Source organism: Ambystoma mexicanum, chromosome 1p (genome assembly GCF_040938575.1).
Source record: "Ambystoma mexicanum isolate Mex_15411 chromosome 1p, UKY_AmexF1_1, whole genome shotgun sequence".
Lineage (NCBI taxonomy): Eukaryota > Metazoa > Chordata > Amphibia > Caudata > Ambystomatidae > Ambystoma > Ambystoma mexicanum.
Genome location: NC_090921.1, coordinates 1,397,302,098 through 1,397,329,142, shown reverse-complemented (window position 1 = coordinate 1,397,329,142; position 27,045 = coordinate 1,397,302,098). Strand labels below are relative to the sequence as shown.

General features: G+C 44.6%; 1 protein-coding gene across 1 annotated transcript in view; it reads right to left on the bottom strand.

Moving 5' to 3' along the window:
• Positions 1–27,045, bottom strand: part of SHCBP1 (SHC binding and spindle associated 1) — a 349,542-nt gene that overhangs the window by 234,230 nt on the left and 88,267 nt on the right. Inside the window, exons 4-5 of the mRNA XM_069607070.1 lie at positions 24,971–25,176; positions 16,972–17,064 (exon numbers count right to left, since the gene is read on the bottom strand). Of these exons, the coding sequence (XP_069463171.1) occupies positions 16,972–17,064; positions 24,971–25,176 (299 nt within the window). The remainder of the gene's footprint in view (positions 1–16,971; positions 17,065–24,970; positions 25,177–27,045) is intronic.

Genomic DNA, 27,045 nt, shown 5'->3' with positions numbered 1-27,045 from the left:
TTTCCACAGACCCTGGGATGACTCCTGCATTCGTGAAGCAATATCGCTTGCCTCTCGCGTCTATGGTGTCCCCGACAGAAATTATCAAAAACCGAGAGTCCGTGGGATAATTCGTCCAGCACACAGTACCTTTAATAATCCGGTGCTGGGGATTTTAAAACCAAATGGCCAATCGAGACTTTGCGCAGACCTTAGGGAGCTGAACAAACTGGTCCACATGTCACGATGGCCTCTTACCTACATTGACCAGGGGCTTGCCCAGATCCAGGGGTCAAAGGTGTACACAGCCATTGACCTGACCAATGGATACTGGCCTGTGCCCGTCAGTAGGGAGGACCAGTACAAGCTGGCCTTTACCTTCGGGGGGGCAGCAGTACACATGGACCCAGACTCCCTTTGGATACATAAACGCCGGCAATGAACTCCTTCCGATACAAGGCCATGCCCGACTTGGGGGGGGGAAGGGGTAACCTGGCTTATGTGGATGATGTTCTGATTAAAAGCTCAACTGTGGAGGAACGCATAGCAGAAATCTGTTATGTTCTAACCCAGTTGAGGGTTTACGGAGCAAAACTGTCCTTCCAGAAGGAACAGTGGAGTAGGACCCACGTCAACTTCTTGGGACATGAAATAACCCCCGAGGATCTCTGTCCCCAGACAAAAAGTGGAAGAACTACTAAAACTCTAAAACTAAGACCCCCACAACTCTGTGAGAACTAAGAAGCCTTCTTGGACTAATTACAGGGGGAAGTTCATTGAAGATATCGAAGAGGTCACAAGACCCCTGGTCCATCTGTTGAAGAGGGGGGATTGGGGTGGTGGTCGAGGTGGGTCCAGAACAAGCTGAGGCAGTAAAACAACTCAAAAGAAGTCTCTCACAAGCGTCTTGTCTAGCTTACCCTGTCAAAAACATGGCGTTCTTCTTGAGACAGGGTTCTCAAATACATGCCCGACAACAGTATTATACCAAAAGCATGACAAGGTCAATAAAGTAATCTCCTATGCAAGTAAGGCTTTATCCTCTGTGGAGGAAAAATTCAACAATTGTGAGAAGGCACTCCTGGCAACGGTGTGAGCATTGAAAAATGACTGCCCGTTCATCCAGGGGAGTACATAGTGGAGACTCCACACCAGCCTTTGCAATACCTCCAAAGTGACAGAATCCGGGCAGGAAATGTGAGTAATTCCAGAATTACTTTCTGGATTCTCTCCATGCAAGGCTTTCCTGTGGAGGTCAGATATGGCCAAAACAAGAAGAGTCCCCTCGCGCAAGGTCCGGCTGACTTGCAGGACTGTGCCAGAGAAAACAGAGGACGAAAGTCTCAAAACTCAAGACAACATGGAGGCGTACCTGAATTCCCTGCACAAAGTCCATGATGAAGACAAGTGCGAGGGGATGCCCACAGTTTGTGGACCAGTGCTCCTACCATGTTGTCAACAATGGGGGAAAAGGAACTGGTGGCCGGCGTTGGGAATGCCTTGGTGAGTGATGCCCCGGAGCCGGTCCTCGCAATAGTCAGGTGGCAGAGTTGATGGTACTTCGGGCCATCCTCACTGCAATGCAACACTGACTCCACGAACTGAATGGAGGCATGCTGTGTGCAAATAAACCACTTAAACATTACAAGCTCAAACAAAATATTGATTAGCTGGTCACCTCTAATGGGATGACCATCTATTGGAAAAATATCAAGGTTCATTCCAGACTAGAGGGGCCAGACAAAACTGGAAATTACTTTGCGGATCAGTTGGCCAAAACCAGAGCCATCCAAGGAGGGGATGGGGAGGGGCGGGGGATCTCCTTGAGATAGAGTCCCTGCTGTGGGAAATATAGGTCACTGTCACCAGGTCCCAGTCAAATGCTCACAATGCACTCTACTGCCCAGTGGAGTAAGGAGACCCAAGATGCTGATTTAATCATGGCACAAAAAGGGGATCCGATTATTGGTAAAATGTTACCAACACATTGAGGACCCCGAGAACTTTCCTTTGACGGAACCAGATTACATTGGAAAAGGACCTCAGGACGTTGAAGTGTCCCAAAATGTTCCGAATCCAAGCCGGTTTGTTGGTAAGGAGATCCATCTCTGGATGTGACCAGTGGGTGGTACCTACCTGATTCCGAAGACTGATGCTCAGTCATGCCCATGACGCGGCCACAGCCGGTCATCGGGGGATTCCTACTACTCTAGAAATCTTGCAGGAGGTTGCATACTGGCCACACTTGGCAGAACCTCGACCAATATTTGAAGGGGTGTTTGGTGTGTGCACAATTTCAGCCAAGTTCACTCAGACACCGAGATCCCCTCCAGAAGAGGGTGATGACACTGCCTTGATCAGATTTACAAGTATATTTCATCGGGCCCATGATATCGCTCCTCTAGGGGGAACAAGTACATGTTAACAGTAACATGCTTGTTTACCAAATGGGTGGAATGCCTCCCGGACCCAAATTGCAAGGCAGAAACAGCAGCTGCCCTGATGACCAACCACATCTTCTCGTGTTTTGGTCTTCCCCAAAGGATTGAGTTAGACTGAGGAAGTCACTTCACCAGCAAAGTGATGACAAAGATGTGGGAGATACTTGGGGTAAAAAGGAAACTTCATATTGCATACCACCCATCCTCTAGTGTGGGGTGGGGGGGCAGAGTAGAGAGGTACAATAAAACCATTGGAGCATTCTCAAAAAGTTTGTGACAGATTCTGGGCCAAGTTGGGACATCAGATTACTGCTTGTCCAGATGGCCAGAGCTACACCATCTTCTGCGACCAAAATGTCTCCATTTGAGCAGATGACTGGGCGCAAAATGGTGCTACCTCGGCATCTGCTCTACAGAACACAAGAGCAGATAAACACCTCCACAACACATGAATATATTGAGACCCTAAGAAAACACCTTCAACATGCTCTTGCGTACGCTCAGCGGAATCCAGAGAAATCGGCAGAGGGGATGAAAACTCATTACGACTTAAAAACAACCAAAAAGGAATACCAAGGAGGAGACGGGGTCCAGATTACGGCGAGAACATTCCTCCCCTCCTGGCGCGGGCCCTTTGAAATTGTAGACACAATTTCACCTGTAGCCTACAAAATCTGCATCCCCAAAGGAGATCTTTCAGAAGAGAAGTGCGTCCACATTAATCAGTTAAAAAGTTGTCGCCTCAGATTTTTCACAGCTGATGGACGAGCAAAAGGAAAAATCAAATAGGAGACATCTGGAGGATGAGAAGCAAGAAAAAGAAAAAGCAGAAGGGAAAAGGTAGATCTATCTAACAGGGAGTACTTTTCTTCACTGTTGCAAAAATGTATAACGAAACCATGGTGTAAAAGTTCAATCATGTCTTTGTCTTGTTAAGTAATTTCCGTGCTGATATTGTTCAAATACTTCTGATAATTGTAAATGTATATGCCTTGTTCCACTGGTGTCAACCTTCCGGAAAAGACTGTCAGTGAAAGTTTCTAAAACCTGTTTTCATCTATCTCCGTTTAGATTATTAACTTCATTCCCTCCTAGACTGATGAGGGTCTCCCCGTGGACCTGGAAAGGGAAGGAAGGAAAGGGGGCGTCACTCCACACTCCCCAACAAAAGACGGAGGGAAGATCTTGGCGTACCGCTCCCTGATGGAAACTCCACCAGATGAACCCCACTTTGCCCTACTCTCCCTCAACAAGAAGTCACAGGAAAGCATGGCAAGGGTGGGGAATTCTGTTGAGTACATTTACCAGCTCAGAAGAAATCCCCTGCATCACAAAAATGCATTTTAGCAGTTACAGGAATAATGGCTGTGCTTTGTCTGCTGAGCACATATGGGGCGAGATCGAACATTCACACCCCGAAAATGGCATTTATAACGCGCCTAGACACAGGTTTTTCAAGGTGCAACAAGGGAGGGGAGGGGAAACAGAGGGAAGACAGACAGCGATCCCACTAGGACAGGTGACATTGAGATGGCGCAAGTGCAGTGAAGGGGGGGGGCAGTGCAGAACATTGGATGAACAGTGAATTAATGAGGATAATACATAGAATAAATAGGATAAGAAGTGCAGCCAACTGGTGGCAAGTCCGAGAGTTAAGTGCAGACATCAGGTGTCAAGTGCTAGTAGGGGCTGTAGGGATACAGAAACAGTCCCTGAGTGCAAGAGTTGCCAGGGGGGCAGTGCAGGTGTGCAACAGGCAGGTGGGGGCTGGGGACATGGGCCCGAGATCAGAGGGTAGCCAGATAAACGAGATGCAGGTTCAGATTCGGCCAGGAGATCAGCAAGGGAGAGAAAGAAGCAAAGAGGAAGGTCTTGAGGTGCTTCCGGAACTTGAGGTTCTCCTCAAGTTTCAAAGAAGGGGGGCTGTTCCAGCGGGAGGCCCCAGAACAGGAAAGAGATCTACTAACTTGCTGCTTGAAGAAGTGACTAACCCTGAGGGAGTGGAGGTGGATGAGCGAAGTGCTCGAGAAGGAATTTTATAAGTATCACCCTCCCCAGTACAAAAAGCTGCATACACTGCTTTGTTACCTTGCATTCTGTCAAATCCTATAAGAAATCCGATAAGAACACTAGTAACTTGCCAAATTGTCAGAATCCTTTGTGTATCCTATCCTAAGAAGAATCAGTGTTGGTCTCCATGTGTTAGTGATCACTTTAGTCATTTGTGTAAGTGCTTAGTACCATCTTTGAATAAATTAATTAATTTCCCATAAGGATGAACGCAGCACAAATAGGTTGACATTGCAAATTATCCTCCTTGCGTGCAGTGACTAATGATTTAGCCACTAAAATACAGTTGCAGTAGAAGAAATCATTATGCTAACAAAACAGTTTGCCCGTGAAATTGTTTCCATTCTAAAATATGATTTTTCTTTCCTACAAAGAATCCCATACGGTCACCCATCAAAAGTCACCCGTTCACTTCAGTCTCATGCCTGTTATGTGCCTTTGTACCTCATCAGAAAAACAGATTTCCAATTTTGACTGTTTAGCTCCTTTTCTAAGCCGTTTGCTTGCTTTAAACTTGTGAAAAGCAAGAAATAGCAATTTTGCCACGTGTGATTTAGACTGCACTGCTTTCCTTACCAAAATCGATTTTTTCACCTGTGTGCATGTTTAGTACCTTGCCTTGTAGCCTGTAAGATGTCTTGCTCCTTTAGTACAGCCACACAAATTCCTGTCTTATCCATTCTACCGCACATGTATACTAACCTCCAACTATCCAGCAAATTCAGAGTGCTCTTTTTTCAAGGATTTTAAAATTTTGGCCTCCCATTGTGGGGTGGTAGGTCGGATTTCCAATCTGATTTTTGCGTCTTCTATTCGACTCCTTGCTACCCATTTCCACCCACACAAAACTTCGTTAACAGGGGTTTGGGGGAATGCATAAAAGTGGTTCTATTTAAAAGTATGACCAAAAACTGATATTGCTTCCATCCATATTTGCATTGATGTAGTTGATGTCAAAGTTAAATTAAGTGTATCATATAATTTTGCTGTGTAATTATCACCACACTGGTGATTGCCACCCTATATTGAATCTGTACGATTTCATTTGAAAATAAATATAAAATTTTACACACAGGCCTGGTTCATTGTGATACAGGGTGTTTGTCAAGAGGGGGGTGTGAGAGGTTGGCTGCCTTCTCAAAGCAGAATCCGAAATTAATAAAGTTATAAATGTATTTATTGTGCACCACATCCCTCCTGGCCAGTGGAAAGAGTCCTGGTCTGGAGTGCATTGTGTCTTTAAATCTGTTAGAGCAGTTTTTTTTATTACTATTAGCCTTGAGACTTGTGGCTTATAACCCCCTCCCCCCGCCCCCCTCTAAGTTAGCCCTGAGGGAGATGACTGAGGGGTTGCCCACCGAGTTATCCTGGACATATTCTATCCCAGTATCTATACTAGGCTGATCCGTCACAGGGGTACAATTCCACCATGCTCTGGCACTGAGCTCCTGCTCCCATTTCAGTACTGTGCTGTTTTCCTATAAAGGAAAAGTTTTACCCTCTACTTTCTCTGTAACTGAAGTACTTCGAACAGTGTCAGATGGTCTTTAGAAATATGTGGTCTTTGAGATTAACCCACACCCCCCCCCCAATCATCTTACACTAAGAAAGCAGGTCATCCTTTTCCATTACCACAAAATTGGAGGCCAAATTCAGCAAAGGCCTCCCTTCGTTATGGCCCAGTGTTGGTGAAATCCCATCTGCCGCAAGTATATCAGCAGTGCAGCCCACAGGGTTTGCCAAGTCTACAGGGACGTGAATATGTAGGAAATCTTTGATTTCCGTAATTAATAGGTCAACTTCATTTATTGGTTAGAATATTCTGGCCTCCCCCCACAACCGGGTTCTCCAATTTCCTTTTCACCATTTTTTTTAAAACAATTTTTTTTATTGTTTATAGCTGAAACAATCAACTTTAGAACAGTTTTATAAAAAAAAAATTAACACAAGAATTAAAATAGCTGAAAACAGTTAGCAACAGCACATTCTTTCATTTTTCAGCTATTATCCACAGAGCACCGGATCACAGAATGAAAATGAGATGAAAATGTTTTAGTGTTTCACCCAGCCTCATTGAATTTGTGACATAAACACAGTCTAAAAAAAAAGAAAAGTTATTGCTATATAAATTTCCTTACTATTAGTGGAAAAGAACACATTCCATTTTTCAACAGCATTCAGAGTGGTAAATTGGTTGTGTTTAGATAAAATACATTTCTCTCATGGCAGACAGTTCAACACACTAACATAATGTGTCCAAGTGATTCTTTGTGATTTGCATTTTTACAAAATCGACAAAAGTCAAATGAACCATCAATGGGTTTACGTTTAACCATTACTTCTCGTGTTAGCCAGAGGTTGTATCTAAAGCATAGGATGGCTGAGCACAGCGCAAGAGGTTGTATCTAAAGCGTAGGCTGGCTGAGTGCAGCGCAAATGATGGATAACGTAGCAGATATGGTTCACATTGCCCAAACGTTTTCATTGTAAATGGATTGGAACTACAATCTTTATGTGTACAACACTGTTATTGTGTCTTTATCCAATCATAAAGATATAGTTTCCTCTTGGCTCTGGTCGGATCCTCCAAAAGAATATGTAATGGGAGATCTGCCGCAGCCATTATTCCAAAAACTACTGTTTTCCATTTGTTAGCAAAGGTACAATTTGATTGCAACATGAAATGACAGGGATTCAAGTAGAGTATGTGAATTACCCGTCATTATACATTTCCTCAGTAGTGCGCACTGTCGCCATTGATGTTTAATTGCTAAAGATAATAAGCCAAGCTCATGGCGCAGAAACACAACTGGAACGCATTGAGGCAGATTTAGAACTGGTAGAGCATTTTCCTTCGAGTTTGTGCAAGGTATCAATCAATCGGGAGGAGCGACATTTCTAGGCCATAAAGTAGTATTGGAGTTGTTAGCATGTTATAGCCGAGGACATAGAAAATTTGCCATATTTATATAGCATTACTTTTGTTTGGGAAATAGCAGTCGTAACTCTCGAATATAACAATTCTAAGTCGGCTTCATTAGAATGTTTGTCGATTCTCATACCCAAGTACGTATACTGTACTATCATTTCAAGCTCTGCCTCTTGCAGTCTCCAGTGGTGTTTGTTTGATCTACATCTGGGTGCATTACAGATGTAAGATTTTAGATTTTGCAATGTTAATTATGAGCTGGTTGGATTTCATATAATTTGCCAGAAACTCCAAAGAGTTTTGTAGGCCGATTGGGGTTTTGGACAACAATATCAAAGTGTCAGCATACAACAGCATCATCACTTTCTCAACACCCAATCTTGGAGCGTCAGTATTGACATTGACAAATATCTCGGGCATATCATACAAAAAAAGTTAAATATGGCTGAGGCAAGGATACAACCCTGCCTCAAGCCTCCATCGGCTCCAAGAGCATACCCTCAATATTGAGACGCACTTGCATTATGGTGTTAGAATGCAGTTCATGCATAATGTCCAGGATGGTGTTTGGACATTTTGCTTTTTGTAGTTTGATTAATAGGTCTCCTGAAATTGAATCAAAGGCGGCATGGAGATCAATATCGGCCAAAGAGAGAGGTTGCTTTGATCTGTTATGCTCGTATTTATTCGCATTCAGTGACATGAGATTAATGGCAGTGCCCATACCTGCCACGAACACTGTCTGGTGTGGATCTGGTTTCATTTCTTGTTTAGACCATCGATTGAGTTCTTGTAGGATGAAATGGGAGAAGATTTTCCCCATGACATCTAATAATGAAATAGGTCTGTAATTTTGAGGTGAGGATCGATCTCCACTCTTGTAAATTGGTATAACTATTGATGAGCGCCAGGATTCCGGTATGGTTCTGTTCTCAATAACATTGGTGAAGAAGTTATGTAGTATTATGGACCAACTTGCAGGATTGGCTTTGAGTGTTGCATTACTTAGGCCGTCCGGCCCCGGTGGTCGGGCACTACTTGAGATCTTGATGAAATGTTCAATATCTTCAGCAGACACCTGAATCTGCCATCAAGTACAAACACTTAATATAAAAGTAGATAAAACAAGAAAATAGGACCAATAAAAGCTAAAATCCTCAGAAAATCCACAAAGATACTACTAAAAAATGCCAAAAAGTATACTCACGACCGTCAACAATGAATACAATGGTATTACACACTCAAAAATAAAAAAACCATTGAAAAAGATAACCAATTCAAAACTTATGTCCTGTAGAATGTCCTATATCAAAGCTCATAAAAGTATGCAAGGATACGGATTCAAGCGCAAACTGGCACAAAATGCTACAAAATCAATGTCCCAGTTTTTTTTCAAATATGGGAGAGGCACACCTCAGTGGTTTGAGGGGCATCCATAGTCCGACTCCACATCCCCTCCCTCCCTCAAAGCAGTATAGAAAATAATATTGTTTGCAACCCCCAGTCATCGTCTTGGGAGGATAGCTCAGTCGCAATGTGCTCTCCTTGGAAGCAAGATGACATGGAGCAATATAGGTTCGATCTCCGGTTCCGCGCTTAGAAACCTCTGAGTATTAAGCGTGTTATAAATAACCAATCGTATCATATCATAGTTAGAGCTCAGCAGAACTTTCAATGAGAATAATCTGCTCCCCAAGGAAGCTAGCAGCAACAATCACAGTATGTCGTCCCAAGGTGCATCCACTTTAAACATCCACTTGGTCACCAAGAGACTCATCTTCCCTGCTCCCCCATAGATCATGCGAGTCAGTCCGTGATGAGTAAACAAATGCACAAGTTTCTCAACACAGCGGAGTAGCAGAAGGAACTGGACAGGAACAGCAAATGGTAAATGAAAAAGATTGCAAGGAAAGGGCACAGGCCACATCGTACTCAAGCTGCCCGCCAACTACCAACAGCCTCCATTGATTACAGGGTGCAGAATGCACTCACTGTCCGTGGGCGGTACTAAAAATCGATTTAGCAGGCACACAAACATGAGGAAAACACAACGTGAAGAAAACAATGTGAGGAAACAGAGGGAGTTAACCGTTACACGTATCAAAGAGCCTATCAAGGCAAATCTGATTAGGTCACTAGTTACCAGGACAGGACTCCTCTTGTTTCTCTGGTTCGCCCTTAGTCTCCTTCCAAACGTTTTGTCACCCGCTCACAATTGGCGGCAGTAGGAGCCAAACCACAATAACAAAACAGCATGAAAACTGCTCCAAAGTGCAGCTCCAGGAAGGAAGGAAGACGGACTAGAGGAAAGAACCAAGCAAGGTGTGGCAAGCCGCACCACCAGCTATCCCGAGGCCGCTTCTAACACGTAAGTACCTGATATTAATTAGCAGCTTTCTACTTAGTGGTAGCCTTATTAAGGGTGGCGTTGGAACAGCTACACAACCCCGCGCATGTCACTAGGGAAAGCCTTGCAGCAACTATTGGAGAGGAATGGTTTGTACCAAATTTATTAGAACACGTTGCATTTTATGAAGTAAATTGCATCGTATGTCAAAGGTTTACTGCTGGGCACACACTGCGAACAGTCAGAGGTGTTAACCCTCGACCGAATGGTCCATTTCAGCATTTACATATTTATTATGTTGATATGCTGTAGGTCTGTAATGATTACAGATATGATAGTGGTGGTGTGCCCTTTGACAAGATGGGTCGAAGCTGGTCCGTGCACACATCCAGATGCCAACTGCGCTGCACAATTTTTAGTTCGAGAAGTATTTCGCAGATGGGGAATTTATGGGGTATTAAGGTCAGATAATGGCTCACATTTTGTGAATTAGTGTTCAAACAAATTAGCTTATTGCTTAGTATAAAGGTTGTAGTTGGTTAGAGTTATCTGGGTCGGGACTCACAGTCTACTGCGTACCTGATTTATGAAGGAATTTAAGTTAGCCCGCAGCCTGACTCCTGGTTTGTCTGGGGACCAACTCTGGGGTTCCCAATTGGCTGAATGAGTAGGTGAGATGGCAAACCTGTGGATGATGTTAGGCGCTGGGAGGATTCAATAGTCCACGGATTTAGCTGATTTGCTAGTGGTTTCGGTTCATCATCAGGTCAGAAAAGTCATGTTGGTGTCTAAAAAGTGTTGCTTTATTATGGTTTTCAAAATACACCAGAGCATCTAAAAACATTCATGTGGCAGATAATGCCAGTTCAACATAGGTGAGTGCACACAGCCAACGTGCGTTTCGACCCATGTCTTTTTCAGGGCCAATTGAGTCAAGATTAGGCTCTTGATAGAGCTGAAGGCTGGTCCTCCCGGGTCAGGGTGCCAGCAGGGCTGGATAGCCAATTCTAGTGCCGCATCGGCTTAGGAGCGCCGTGGATCCTGTGTCACTGCCGCCAAATGAAAGTAAAGTCAATTTCACTTTACTGCTCTGGGAAACAGCAGTTTGTCCCAGAGAAGGTATTTAAACATTTGGGAAATTTAACAGACTTACCTGTGCCACTGCACTGAAGGTGCGGTGTGACAATGTAAAAGATGATGCCTATGGAGTTTGTCAAACTCCACAACCAAAAGAAACACAAAGCTCAGAAATCACATTAAAATACATGAGTGGGGAAAAAGGGTCCCACTCTCTCCAGGTTTAAAAAAATAAAGTCCTCAAAATACAGCAAAGTTGCTGGGGGTCTCCAATGTGGAGGGAATTAGCACATTTTTTGAGAATTCTCTCCAACTCCAACCAATTACAGACCCATTACAACAGTCCCATTCCTCCTAAAAATTCCAGATCGAGCAGCCCATATCCAAATTCAAAAACACCTGGAGGATAACAACATTCTAGGTACGCGCCAATCTGGCTACAGACGTAGGCATGGTACTGAAACGTCCCTCCTGGACCTTAAAATCCAAATGGATAAAGCCAAAGATAAAGGCAATCTGGCTATCATTCTCTTATTGGACCTTTCTGCAGCGTTCGATCTCGTTAACCATCAGATCCTCACCAAACATTTGACTGTAGTGATGGCGTTCTCTCCGAGCGCTGCTAGCTAGATGCAATCCCTTCTCTCAAACCTAACAAGGGTCTTCGCGCCCTCAGCCTTCGCGGATCCAGTTCCCATCTACTGCAGAGTTCCACAGGGTTCTTGCATCTCACCAACGCTTTATAACATTTTCACAAAGCTCCACTTCGATCGTCTTGATAACATGGGTGTCACCAACACCAATTATGCAGATGACACCCAGATCCTCATTACGCTCACAGGCTGCTACAACAAAGACTCCAAATTGTTAAATGAAATCTACCTTGAAATACAGGCATGGATGGCAGCCCACATCCTTTGCCTAAACAATAAGACGGAGCTTCTGATCATTGGATCCCAAGTAACGTCTAAACAAACTCAACTATAATTTTAACATCATTAAAGTCACAAATGAGGTCAAAACCTTAGGAGTCTTAAATTTCATGCTCTCTTAAGAAACAAGTTAATGCCACTGCCTCATCCACAACATATACCAATAAACTGATTAACTCCTGCAAACTTTACCTGTCTACCAACAGCTGCATCACGCTAGCAAGGGCTCCGATTCTACCCAAGTTGGAATATTTAACACTATTCTTAGGCTCTACCGAACATAAACTTAACAGATTACAAGTCCTCCAGAACAATGCCCTTATATCGGCCTTAAGTATTCCCCGTTCCAATCACATCTCGGCTGTCAGACGGGATACTCAGTGGCTACTAGTGTGAGACAGAATCTCGCTTTGCACTCTAGTTATCACTCACAAGTGCTTGTCAAACAGCCCCCAAATACCTGGCTCACTAGGTACCAACCTGCCAAACCTACTAGATCCGCTTACTCTCACTGTCTCAACATCCCGAATTACAAATTAAAAACTGCAGGTGGCTCGAGTTTACCTGTGCTAGCTGCCAAATGTTGGAACTCTTACCTCCCCCCACCCTCCAACCATTAGAGCCAAACACTCCTCCTGGTCTTTTAGAGCCAAAAAGAAAGACTGGCTCTTCGCCAAGCATCACTAACAGACCTAGGACACCTCTGAATGGCCCCCAGCACTCATGTACTGTGTACTCTGTACTTGCAGCTTATGTCTTTTTTCTCCTTTTCTATGCTGGCTTGTCGACTAACTTGTAACCACTGTCAACAAGCCTGGTCTCCATTATTCCTATATGCATGTACTTGGAACTAACACTTACGTTAAAGCGACCCGGATACCTCAGGGTTAGGTGCGCTCTACAAATAATAAACTAAACTATGCAGCAAGAGGTTACAGAAGTGGCAAGTGTAAAACCAACGAGACCTTATGCGATTGTTCCTACTCCAGTAGCCCATGGGGAAGCATCTGATCCCATGACAAAAATTCCTAGAAATCCTTATGCAGGAATGTCTTATAATCATTACTGAGCACCAGGTACCTAAACTTAGAAAAACAAAGACGACTTTGTAACTGATCCTACATCAGTAGCACATGTAATGACACCAGTTCCACTGACAAATGTTTCTATGATTCCCCCAGTGAGAAGGAATTATGCCGACATACTTCATGAGATGATTGTAAGAGTTCATGAGGCAAGGAGACCTAAGAGGTGTAAGATAAGATCATGATTTAAATGATTATCTAGACAGCACAGCACATTTGGCAAACGTGGTATCAGCATATGAAAGAGGTAGGCAAACGAACTTCAGAGAAGGAATGCTATGTATGTGCACTCTTGCCTTACAGTATGGGGGAAGTCCAAGATAATCGTAGCTATTGAAATAGATGTTCAAACACATTGCCTATCTCACATTGCACTCTGCCTAATAAGAGGTCAATTCATGGGCCGAACAGCCTACCTTAAGTGGGCAACAGAATTGACAGATCAGACGAAGATGATTATGTGCAAGATACAAAGACAATATGAAGAGCTCACACCAAAAATCACGTGATAAGATATGCACAGCCTGGAGTGAAAGGACCTGGAATCAGGTGGGAAGTAAACAGAAGACTTCAGAGTCCAGGGAAATCTGCAGGGGACATTCGAAGATGGAAGAACAGAGGCCAGATGCAGATTTGAGGATCATTACTTTCTCCAGATTGATGGGAAGCAGGAGTGGTTATCTCCAGAGCCTGGGTAGTAATTGGATTCTACAAACCAACTATTGACATCGTAAAAAATGGATGCAAGCCTTTATGGCCGAGACTTGCTAAACTACCGACATGGGTCGAAGATAAAGGAGGACACTTAGAAATAGTGCCTTCTGAAAAATGCAAAGCTGTGTTTTTAGGAATAATGGCACAAGAAAACTTGGGAGAAAGTCAGAATTGTGGTTGAATCTTTGATGTGCCAGGAATGAGCATTGGGACAGCAGTGATAATGGATCACTACTGGGCCTGTGGATCCAGAGCTTACATGAAGTTGCCCCAAGGACTGGGGAGGACCATGTTCTATAGTAAACGTCCATGATCCAGCATTGGCGATTCCTAAAAGTGACCTGGACATTGGCAAAATTTTCCAAAGCAGATGCTCACCTGAGAAAAAGGAGATCTGCTGAGCTCCTGAATTGAATGAAGAGTTAGAACTACTCAGACAAAATCGACAGAAGCCTTTGATTCCATCCGATATGAACACAGACTGTTTAGTAAGACCTATCAATATTCACGATAAACTTCATGCCCAGGATCCAGACAGATGCAAATACTAAATGGTTGCAGCTAACCAGGTGGTACTTGTTGCAGACGATCAATACTACCATAAAGAGATTCAATGCCATCAAGGAAGAGTTGAGAGCCATACTGGTGACGCTTCAGAATAGATACTTCTTGGACATGATCACAGCTATGGATGGCGGTGTTTGTGGCAAAATCGGAGAATCATGTTGCACATTTCATACCTTCTCACGGTGAGAATGGCACCTTGCCGGAGGCCATAGATATGCTGACAAAGTTACACGGCCAGATGATAGATGAAGTTGAAGACATTGCTGATGACAGTTGGTTTGGATCACCCTTTTCATGGGTTCCACAATGGATGGCAGATACATTCAAGTTTCTTGGAGCCCTGATAGTGATGCTAATGCTTGGATTCTGTGGGATCAGGATAATAAGCTCACAGTGCAAGAAGACTGCAAAGAAAGCTGTAGGAATGAAGATGATTGATGTTGAATCAGGAGGTATACCAAATAACTGACAGATGAAGAAATCAGAGACTATGTGAAGGCCAGCATTCATGCACCTGAGGGAACGAAGTTCCTGTACCCGAAAAACCACAAGTAGGATGTGGGGAAATGGACCTACTTCAGTCCAAGTGGACAATGCATGCTTATGACTTGGAGTAAGGACGAGCATGTGAAATCAGCAGGATGCCTGAAAGAAGTTATAAAGATTGGGTACCAAAAAAGCCTTTCTCCAGACAAGGATGTCTAGATGCGATGGCCGATAAGAGTGGTCGATGAATCGCCCAGAGGGGGTGGGGGCGATTGAGGGGGTGTAAAGGAGGAGCCAAGTACCCCCACCAAAAGCTCCTCCCCTATGCTGCCTGTATGTTGGGAGCCAGAGTTTGAGACATGTGCAGTACCCATAAGAATACCCATACCAAAGAGAATCCTAGAAGCCAGGTTCCCATTGAAAAAGCCATGCATGCGTACACGACACTATGGTCATTTGAATGAAATCCCGGAAAAGTGGGAAAAGTGGGAAAACAGAATAGAGCAGATTGGTGATGTCACAGAAGCCGAGCGGATGCACCCAGAAGAGATGTAGAAACAAAAGAACATACATATAAAAGAAAGGTTGTGTTAAAGATAAGCAACATATCGGGCTTCAGATGAAGATGCTCATGCTACAGAAATAATGAAGATATCAAGTCATTTCACAAGTGTACAGTCGCAGTAACGCTAGTAGGGGAAAGTATTCTTTAAGGCTGGCTATATAGCGAGTAGACTGCGGCAATGCCCCAACGTATATCTATAGGAATATATGGACTACAGCTATTCCATAATGCACTTTAGCAGATCTAGACACTGCGAACAGAAAGGATTTATTCAGGGTGTCGCAGTTAGAAATTCAAAGCTTAACCATGAAGGTGAATCACAGAAGGGCTTGGTTGGCTTAACACCAAAAAAGACAAGGCCACCACGAGTCAGTCTGTTCTTACAGAAGTTGAAATTAACGTGTGAACAGAACAAACTCCTGATGAGGTGAGGTGGAGAAACACTAAAGACGTCAGAGGTTCTTCATTTAATAGAGTTTAATACAGCAAAATGCTCTGAAATCATGGTCTGCAGTCACGTGGATGGATGAAAATAGACACTGGACTGAGCTGAATCGAAACTGGGAGGCAGGGGATGCCTACACTCCCTCATTCTCAGGCACGAAGAACAAACTCGAGGCCAATCTTCAAAGCCTTAATTGACTGCCAGGCAGCAGAAAGATGATGGATAGTAAGGCTAATTGGTGGGAAGCTAGGGTTATGACCAACCCACCAAGCACCTGGGTGGCAGCCTGCGTGCTGCTTACGCATGTGGAATATTACAGAGGGGTACAAAGGTGCCAACCAATTATAGAGGGACACGTAATAGAGAGCCCTATAGTTTGTGTAACCAATGGGACGTTGTGCATTTGATGACATTCATGATGACCTGCATTAGAGGAGGGCGTAGTTGCCCACCTGATGTTAGATACCCAATCACCTTCCTTAATCAGTATGGAACGTATACCTAGATGTTCCCTATAAGCCTATCACCATTCCAAGTAGGTTTTGGTAGTTTGCTACGCAGGTAAACATCAATGGTGACGAGTTTTTAGTACAAGAATGCTGTTCGAATCAGATTATGTTTGAGATTACTTGTGCGACGTCGGATGATGTCCGTTGTGCTCCCCGTTTTAGATAATCGATATTAAAACAGTAGAACTTTGCCAACTTCCCGAGTCCGTTTTATTATTGATGTTAGAGTATATTCTGCATCTCCATCCATCTCCAAGTATTGTTGCCTCATCTTAAAGGGCTGGGATATCTTCCCCTGTTCAGGATGTTCACATGGGAGTTCAATGGAAAGAGTCTTTAACCCCCAGAGGAGAGTCTGCCCCAGTGAGGTCCTGCTTACCGTGAATGTTGCATAGCAGGCTCACCTCCGTAGTCTCACAGGAAGGAGATATCACCCCCCCCCCCCTTCAAGAGAAGTGACTGAATCCCTTGATTTGTCGAACAGAGTAAGCCAGTCATCCATTCACTCATAAGGAAGTGCAGGGAAACAAAAAGTCAGAATTTCTGTGGATGGGCCACTAGACAAATCACATCCAAGCACTGTAGCCAACACGAAAGTGCCCGTGCTTGTGCCACACCGGTTACGGTTCGCTACTCCAACCATCAAAACATCAGGCAAGGCATCATGCAGACCTTTTCAGCAGAGTTGTGGGAAGTAAAAAAGCCATGGTAAAGTTGCAATCCTAACCAAGTATCAATAAAATATTGAAACTGGGTAAGCGCCTGCTACCAAAGTCTTACTATGTGTATCAAGTTCTTGGAAAACAAAAAAAAAAGTGTACTTACATTCTCAATCTAGGCTCTACACATCTCACAAAATAGTCAAAATCATCCTCGTCCTCATCATCCCAACTCCTCCATATGTTCTGATAAAAAAACCTAAAAACAAGAGACTAAATGGTTAGGTTTGTACAAATAAAAAACATCTAGGGTAACTCAACGTCTAATCAAATGAATACCTGTATATTTTCCTTTCAACTGTGGCAAACATTTTGCATTTTATGTTCAAGTGTTCAAGTGAATCACACAACCAACAAGCCTTCGTGATTTTCACAGTGGGAAAGGAAAGCACCATTGTTGAATCCAAACCGCCCATTTAATAAACGTTTTAAATGACCCAATTGAGGGGTAACTTCTAGAAATCTTGCACTGTGCATTATGTCCACTTTAACACTTATAGTTTGTTAAAGTGTCCAAACAACAACCACCAATGGTTCCAAGTACTTTATTTTCAGTGCACAAAAACGAGCGATCTGGTAGGAGTTCAAATGCTGCCTTTTACCACAGAATTGCTCAACGCTCACCGCCAAACTATCGTTTTTCCTTCAATGTTACACTGTTTACCACTTGTACCGAAAAATAGGTCTTTCATTCTGAATGGTGGTCACTATTGTAGACTATGATCTAGCAAGCCTTTGACTGATGAGATTCCACCACCAAACCGTAGCAATGAACAAGTTACTTACCCCTGGCAAAGTTCTTCCGACTGGATGTTCCTCCCAGGTATTGCTCATCTTTAGATAACTTCCATTCCAGCATCAGCTGCTTCAGAACGTTCTGCATTAGCGGGTCAAAGACAGTACCGGACGATGAAGGAGTGCAAGGTGTAATGCACAGAAATTCTACTGCGGGGTAGGCTGCGAGGGGCTATGAGGAACACGTGGGAGGAACATCCAGTCGAAAGAGCATTCCCGGGGTAACTTGTTCTTCAAATGGATTGTGCCCTCCCACATATTCCTCAACCTAATCGGTTCATGGTTTGGAGGAGGGAGTAAACATTTTCTAATCATAGAATTAATTCATGTTTTGTCATGGATAGAATGCAGAACCGCCTTTCCAAATCCTCCTTCCTGGCCCAAATCAGACTCCACGCAGTAGTGTTTTGTGAAGTTATGAATGGTAGACCAGGTGGCTGCTGCATTAATCAGCTCACTTATTTGAAAGGCTGAAAAAGTAACAATGCGCCTTGTGGAGTGAGCCCTCAGGCCTCCTAGGGGATCCTTTCCTGCAAACCTCTAACCTTCTGTTATGCATAGGATTACCCATCTGGATAATGTTTGCTTCGTGACTGCCAGACCCAATTTGTGTCCCGAGTAACCCATCTTATTTCATCTTAAAAGTCAATAGTCTCAACGGACATGAATTAAGCAGTTTAAAGGGAGCGCACATAAGAAATGTCAGTACTAGATTTAAATCCTAAACTGGGAGCAGGGTGGGACTGGAGGGAACACATTTGGGAGCCCTTTTAGAAATTGAATAATCAGTGACATCTTGAAATGTGAGGTCTCTTCCGACGCGCCATTAAAAATCAACAGCGCCGCCAATCACCTCTTGATGGTTCCAATCTTGGACTCCAGATTAGCTTGATTCAACATAAAAGACAACACCATAATATCACACTGAAAGGCATCCACATTCTTATCATGGCACCAGCTGCAAAACTTGTTCCAACGGCAGCGATACAGACACTTTGTTGCTGGCCTTCTGACCGAAAGCAAGATCACCATTAGGTCTTCCGAGAGGTCCCAATCCTTATATCTCAACATCTCAGAAACCACGCATGAAGGTTGAGTGTATTGACCTCTGTATGAGGAATCCGAAGGTCTTCTCTTTGTGGAAGACGCATTGGAGGGCAGATGGACATGTCCAGAAGGTCTGGGTACCACATACTGCTGGCCCAATCTGAGCAATTAGGATCATGGATTTCCTGAACTTTCTCAACCTCCCGATTACTTGAGGAATGACCAGGACAGGAAGAAACACGCACCGGAGTGGAACCACCCAATGGAAAGGGGGGCCACCCCTTGTAGCCCTCCCTGGGGCAGATTTATGCCCCAAGGCAGGAGTACATGAGGTGGCCCCCCCATCCAATTAGGGGGTGGGAGGGGCCACCAGGAATAAGTGTGCAGGCCCCACAAAGGATGGGGCCTGCAGGTTAGGGCCCCCTGGGGGCAGATGGCTGATAATCTGCCCCCAGGGAAGGGGCAAATGTGCCCCTTTGCGCCAGGGGGAGTTGGTTTACCAAAGGAAAAAAAAGGTGAAAATGGTGGAATGTCTCTGAAATTGGCTGGAAATTAAGGCAATTCTCACATTTCGCTCTGGCCACCCACTGAAACACACCGCCAACAACATATGGCCCACCTTCCCGCGCCCCCACATGTGTCCTGATGAAACGGTACCTCACATGTGTGGGTGCACCTACCGGAGGCGCAAAAGGAAAAGGGTAACCCCAAGCCTTTCTCCACAGCACATTTTGTTCATGTGGGCAACCTACAGATTTGGGCCTAAGGTGTCGAAGGCAGCAAGGAAAACAGGGAACCCCATGCATTTCTGAAAAGAGGGCACCAGTAGGAATCCACAGAGTTCCAACTTGCACAAAGCGGACCAGAATGTTTTACCCAGAACCCCCGACAAAGTGAAAAATGTGGGGTTTTTGGCACATTTCAGACTTTGCCGGGGCTTGTGGGCAATAAATTCTGGGCCAATTTGCACCAAGTCAGCCCTCTGCGGATTCCCATGCGTGTCCTATTTTCGGAAATGCATGGTGTTCCCCCTTTTCCTTGATGGCTTGGACACCCGAGACCCATATCTGTATGGTGTGCCCGTCTGGAGAAAGTGAAATTCAGGTGTCAAAACAGACTTGGGGTTACCTGTGTTTTAGGCTTTCCCCTTGGCGACCAGGTAGATGTACCCACACATGTGGGGGTACCGTTTTCATCGGGACACCTGTGGGAACGTATAACATTTGTTGTGTTTGTGTGGTTTTCATAACGTTTTGACCCATTTGCTGGTGCCCTTTGTCACACAACCCATTAATTTCCCAAATGTGCCCTACATTTAGTCGCTGCTTTAGGCACCATACACTTTTGTAACCTGCACAAGTCGCATACCCTTGAAAAGGTCTGCCTGTGCTCTTTCAAAAAATGTATGCTTGCCGTTCCTCACCACATTGGTTTTCCTGATTTACACATGCTAAGAGTGTCTGTTCAGGCCGTAAGCATAAAACTCCTGTGTTCCATGGCTCAATGTTTGGCTTGTGGTATTGCTTGTTTTGTAAAACACTACAAAAAATGTGTGCTTTCCTAACTGCAAGAGTCGGGGAAATGTAGCAGAGCATTGCTTTTCCTCAAAATTCATAGAAGCCACTGCCGTATCAAGTCAACCATGTCCACCACATACCTTTTTTCGGTCATTTTCCCGCTTTTCCCTCAATCTATGGCATTTTCCACTACCTAGTTGTTGCCCGACCTACGCAAATCACCCCTTCCTAAACTTGGAATTTTGTCTACTTTTCAGAAATGTATGCCTTTCTGTCCTCCAATTCGGCTTTCCTACCCTATTCTTCCATTCCGTCCATGCATGTCCAATTGGCAAAAGTGGCCAAAATCGCCTACCTCTCACTGGTTGAGAACCACATCAAAATATTTTTTTTCCCCGTTTCCACTCAACCTGTTCTTGAAAGCCAGGAAATTGGGGAATTCAGGACAGCAAGCCATTTGTTCCAAGCTCTTACAAGGAAAAGAGCACAGGCTTCTTTGTACATCATTTTATTGGCATTTTTTGAAAAAGCATGCCCTTTTTGCTAATTTTCTCTCACCCCCCTACAGCAACCTACGATTCCTGGGTGGCGTTACGACCACCTACATGTGGGGAAAAAGGGGCCAAATTTGACAGATATCTCAACTAACAAAAAAGACAAGGCATTGAATGGCCACATACCCAAATCACAAAAAAAGGCCTTGGCACTAGGGGGAAATACCCATGGCAGTTAGGGTTAAAAGGACGTTATGGTTACAAGTAAAATTGAAAAACCCCTGAAATTCGCCGGTTATGGTAAGCTAAGCAACCATAACTCACACCACCTCCGTGCACTGAAGACTAACACCCAGGACATCAAAGATGACATCACAACTCTCATTGATGACATCACTGATTACATCACATGTGCATTTACTTTTCATAAAAAGGTGTTGTGAATGTAATGTTGGCAAAAAAGAATCAGGGATTATCGGGAGATGTTTAATAAACTAGATACTTCATTATGCAATGTAGTGTTCTAAAGAACATTCCATTGCAGTGTTCTTTCTAGTTCAGGAACCTACTCATACAGAAATGTAGGTATTGGCTGCAGCATTCACCACAGAGGTGCTATATTTGTAATTTTCCAAAGTTATAATAAACCGGTGAATGTTTCTGTATCAGACTTTTCCGTACTGTGAAACATGTACTAAGTAGCTAATAATGCATCACTTACTACATATTTCTACTAATACACACAAAACATAAATAGACTACAATGCATACAAATATGGGGCTTATATATGCAGAGTAAAGTAAGCAAACAAGAGGCAGTATCATTAGCAACTGTGTATAATCTACATGATTCTATTCACGCACAAAAATGATTGCTGTGTTTCAGGCCTGCTTCTTCTCCTATATATGTACATCATAAAATGTGATTAAATTCTAAGAAAGTAGTGTAAGAATAGAAATATCTATAAATGTAAACCCTTTTGAAAGTTAAGTTTCTGACTGTCAGTAAATAAAACTACCTGGCCTAGATATGGCAGTGAACAAAAAAGAAGGGGCTAGACATGTGATGTCATCAATGATATTTAGGATGTCATCTTTGATGTCCTGGGCGTTAGTCTTCGCAGTGCACGGTGGCGGTACGAGTTATGGTTGCTTAGCTTACCATAACTGGCTAATTTCAGGGGGTTTTCGATTTTACTTATAACCAGAAAGTCCTTTTAGCAACATTTTTTTACTGAATTTCATAGGTTATTAGTGAAACTTAACCATAACGTCCCTTTAACAAAGTTTTTTCATTGAGATATATATATATTATATATATCACGGATGGCTTTGTTCACCAGTGTGGTAGGCAAAGTAATGAGACACTAGAGACCGTACAGTTTGGTTGAACCAAGTATTGTTCACACAGTATTGGCGGAGAAAAACTAAATCTAGAAAACCAAACTGTTCTAGGACCGGGACAATACACTGATGTGAATTCCTAGCAGCATTGGCTGAAGTCCTGCCCCCATTCCTTCAGCCCAATCAATTCCCCTATTGTGCAGAAGTCCTGGTCTTCCCTGAGACACCCTACTCTACAACGAAGTTCCAAAAAGGTTGCCAACAAGTGGTCTTAACCCTTAATCTTCTTAGGTCCACAGCCAGACAGATTGCCTTGTCCAGAACATAAAAATTCCAAGGTTGGCTCAAAAACAAAAGTTCATAATTCCCTACTCTTCACGAGTCCACCCCTGGGCTAGAATACAACAGGTTTTTGAGGGTGCTCCTCAATCCGGGTTCCTCATCGCACTTGCTTTTGCCTGGTGTCCACATAGAACACCTTTGTGGAACTTCAGTTGAAGACCATTGCCATCTCCTCGTTATTACAGGGTCTCGAGGGCATTTGGGTTCTCCTACTCGCCCTTGGCTTTCACCTCGTTTCTCTGCAACACTGTCCCTAGTCTATTTGAAGGTCCTTTTTCTTAATCTTGGCAACAGGGTCTTGTGTGGGTCACTTGCAGTCTGTTCTACTCATCCTCTCTGCTTTCACTGGTGTATTTTCTGTTGAAAACAGTCTTGGCACTCCAGTTGAATGCCTGGTCTCCTTTATTGCTGCAAGTACTCTTTTTCTGGGTTTCACAGTATCTGTAGGACACCCCCTGTGCCCTCAGGTAGCAGCAGTGCCAACCCCATCCTTAATCGCTAGTTATCCCAGCATGATGGGGAGTTCTGAGAAACAAATAAGTAGGTAGTGCCTGGCCCAAAACATGCATAAGGTGAGATTCAGTACAGAAGCGACAACATCACTCCACCCTCTCCCAAATTTAAGGATATTGGAAGGACTGCTGCTGGAACGCTCCAGGGAAATCAATCCGCCATTCCTGGAGCTCATTTCTTACAGTCTGAATGGGAACACGCATCAAAGACACCCTCAGAGACTTTCGTAGTACCAGGAGTATGCTTTTATTAGAGTATAAATTAAGTTTGAACCTACTGAGTGCTTCACAAGTCATGTGGGAAATACACAGCGAGGAAACGAGAATGCAAGTAACAGTAAAAGGAAGCAGTGTCAATAATGGTGGACTGGCAATTTAGCAGCAAAGGATCTACAAGCGTCCAGGAGGAGGAAATAAGGGAGATGAGGGTATGGAGAATGTAAAGATTGCCCGCAGTGTCGGGATAGGTGGGGCAAGGAGGGTGTGTGGACCAAGGTGTTAAAGAGAAGCCATTTTTTTAGCTCCTTCTTGAAATTTAGAATCAAGGGGGTGAGTCTGGGGGAGGTGGATCCAGAGTGTGGGATGAAGACAGCAGGCCAGTCTTCTGGTTCTTTCCATCCTGCACCAGCAGAGTTCAGGTCTGCACATGTTTTTGCATCTGGTGGGTCTTAGGCCATTAGAGACGATGAGCTTCTCAGATAGCTTGAGAACTTAAGGGTAACAGCATTAGAGATGATGGATGCAGGATTTGAAGGCGATATGTGCTTACAGCAAGAGTCTGTGCAGTCCGATAAGGGTCAGGTAAGGCTCTCATGTTCGAGTTATGGAAATGGCAGTTTCTACGTCCCTTTTCATTTGCATCTCCTCTTAGTCTTGGCATGAAGCCTCGCTGAACTGTGCAAAACGAGTTCGACTTGTGTCAATCATGGGGGGGTGGGCTCTAGAAGGCCACTTCTCCCACACCCTGCCCTCTACAAAGTCACCAAGCTAGACCCTGACCTCTTGCATCCTTTCTGGGAACCTCCTCCATTCCCCAGGCAAGTAACCTTCCCTTTGGGCCCAACTGCCCTCTATAATTTAATCTCCCGTGACCCCACAATTAACCTCCCCTCTGGGCTCAACTCCCCCGACTTGGGAATCACACAGAATCCAGGCAGTAGCCAAACAAACACTCGTCTCAGTGAGAGGCTGGCCCTGGAGTGTGAGGAGCAACAGTCTTATATAAGCCAATGAAGAAAGGACTGGGGCACTCGCTCTCTTTCTTGGTTGGTTGCTGGCGGTGGTGTGATAATGGGGGTGAGTGGGTAGCTGTAATGTTTAGAATGGCCCCCATTGTACAGCAAACAAGCAACTGGTTAAGTGAACTGCGTCCAGGGTGCAGGCCCTGACCCCTTAAAAGAGCCAGTTTGAAAACATGAAAAGCACAGCAAGCACGAAGCCTGCAGCAACAGAAGTGGGGAATAGACATCTGTTGCCTAGCTATTCCAAAGATGTTTGAACAGACTCCAGGGTAGGTTCAATGACTATGCTTTTTGGAAGAAATGTGCACACCCTTGAAGTGACATTTGTCCTTTTGGGGACCTCTATTCAGAAGGAAGCACCAATTCTGAAAAGGCCTTCAGGACAGCTTGTGAAGAGAATGGCACGAAAGCCACACGTGCTGCGATCTTATCAGGTTATTGGGGTACAATCAAAGTATTACCAGAGAGCTTTGGGTTTGCAAGATTTTCAGCTGTTCCTTTTATGGTTCACCCCAGACATTGCTGATGCAAATATTGTACCTATTCCTGTGATGGAGTAGGGTATTTTAAAAACAGACTAGCGTAAAATTTTGACTATATTTTTCCTGTAGGCTAAACAGAAAAAGGTTATGTTGTCCAGAAGCACTGTGTAAAAAATCTAGCATTATAAACAATGTAGATTGTCTAAGGATTCATCACAACTTTATATTTCATGCTGTAAGAATAAAACAGTAAAACAATTAGCAACGTGTGGGTGGAGCGAAAAAGTGAGTGTTTCGTGAATGGCACAGGATTACCAAAGCCCGGTTTTACCTGATGTGCTCGATCGCTAGAGCAGTTTGATCAAATTCTCCAGATTCATCAAACACGACAAATAGCTCCTGCAAGGGCACACACTCTTTGGCTTCTAGGAGTTCCTTCATGCACTCCATGGTGAAAGTATCGACGCGGGACTCGCACAAGTATGGTTCACTAAGATGCACAATTGCCTTCAAAGTGGAATACTCCACATCAGTAACCTGAAAGCACAAAGCAGCTCGATATGAACTTTACAACATTATCCATGGTGCTACATCAACACAGCAGAGTGCCAGTTTCTAATTTTTTTTTTTTTTTTTTAAACCCAGGCAAACTTTCCTGGGATGGACGGCACAGTCTACCAATAAACAGCCTCTTACAGAGGTCTGTGGCGTCGCCCATTTACACAAATGCAAAATCCAACATTAACATTGGCACAGCATACAGGCACAATACATGTTTAAGCTGCCACAATACATGTTTAAGCTGCCTTTATTTCGAATTCAGTTTCTTCCACTCATACTCTGAAGAGTACACTACTGCTTTCTACATGTTCAGTAATCGTCATACAGACATTTGCATTTTAAATATAACATTCTGGATTGGTCAGATTTATAAACTACAGTTGAATACAAATATTCAAATTGTTTTACAAGGAGCCTTCGTGTCCATGAAATCTTCATTCATGAATCATATTCTTTTTGTCTCTTGAACGAGACCGGTTAAAAAGGCAAAACCCTGCAATTATTGGGTCGCAGGGTTGGGCAGCCCGGCGACGGCCAGGGTAGAAGGGGCAGGCGGCTGCTGGTTGGAACCGGTCCCCCAGTGGGGGGCCGGGGAGGGCGGTTTTAGGCACATTGTAGAGGGCAGCAGCACCAATCCTGGGGGCTTAACTAGAGCCCTGGGGACGAGTTGAGCTGCCTCATCCTGCCGGATTTTCACCCCGTGCCTGCAGCGTAGAGAGCCGCCCTCAGTGCTCTTCTTGGCTACCCGGACCTTGATCTTGCCACTGTTGTTGCCGCACTGTCCCCGGACGAGGAAGGAGCCAGAGTGAGGATATTTTCCAGATCTTCGTGCCGGGTATAGAGAGTGGTGCGGGGTAAGGCAGGTCAGGTGGAGGGGTGGCGAGGGGTTGAGCAGGGTGTGGTTTTGTGTCGTTGGGACCAGGGATGGGGGTGTGATGCCTGGGCCGGGTGTATGTTTTGCTGTATTTCGCTTGCCTGGAATCTTTGCTGTAGTGCCTGGGGGCTGCGCAACGGGGTTGTGCGAATGCAGCTATTTCGACTTACGAGGAAAAAAACACTGGGTACGGTTATTGTTGTCTGCGTTGTTGCAGGAGACGCCAGTATAGGTTCCAGGGCGAGGCAGCTTGAGGCAGGAGAGCTTGGTTACTGCGGCAACGAGCCCCAGGAAGACCTTTGTGTTTGCCGGAGGGCTGGAGTGAAATGTTGTAAAGGGATCTGCAATTATATCTTCAATGATTCGACAGGTATATAAAAAGGAAGCTGCTGCGAGGGGATGGCTAAGAATCTGTGCAACTGGGGGTAGGCAGCGTGTCAGGCCAAGACTGGGATACAAAATAAATAAAATAATAAACCCAGCAACAGTGGCTGCCATCATTGCTCTGCTGCAGGGGAAGGAGGTGGGATCAGTACTAGGATCCCTCCTGGGAGGGACAGGACAGGCAGGTGTTTGCACAATTTGGGGGGGTGGGGAAGGGGGCAGCGGAACCCCCGCTCTCTGGGCTATGAAGGAAGAATGTGGTCCCCAGGACTGCTTTGCCAACAGCAAAGAAGAGGAGGGGGGTGGGAACAGCTTCACCCCCAGTAACAAGGGCACCACTGGTGCCAGCAGCCCACGCCCAAGCAGCAGGCACCAAGAGCATGTCAGGGAGCCCTGGGAATGACAGGGGGATGGGGGGGCAAGTGACTCGGGGTGCGGGGGGTCAGCACCCCAGGGTTTAGGGACAAATAACTCAATACAGGGGGCATGGTGAATGTGGCGGTCTCGGTGATCCCTTGGGGCCAGGGGGGGTCCCAAGTCAGGCAGGCTTAAGGGGGCAAATTATGGGCGGGGGTTGGCCTTCTGCT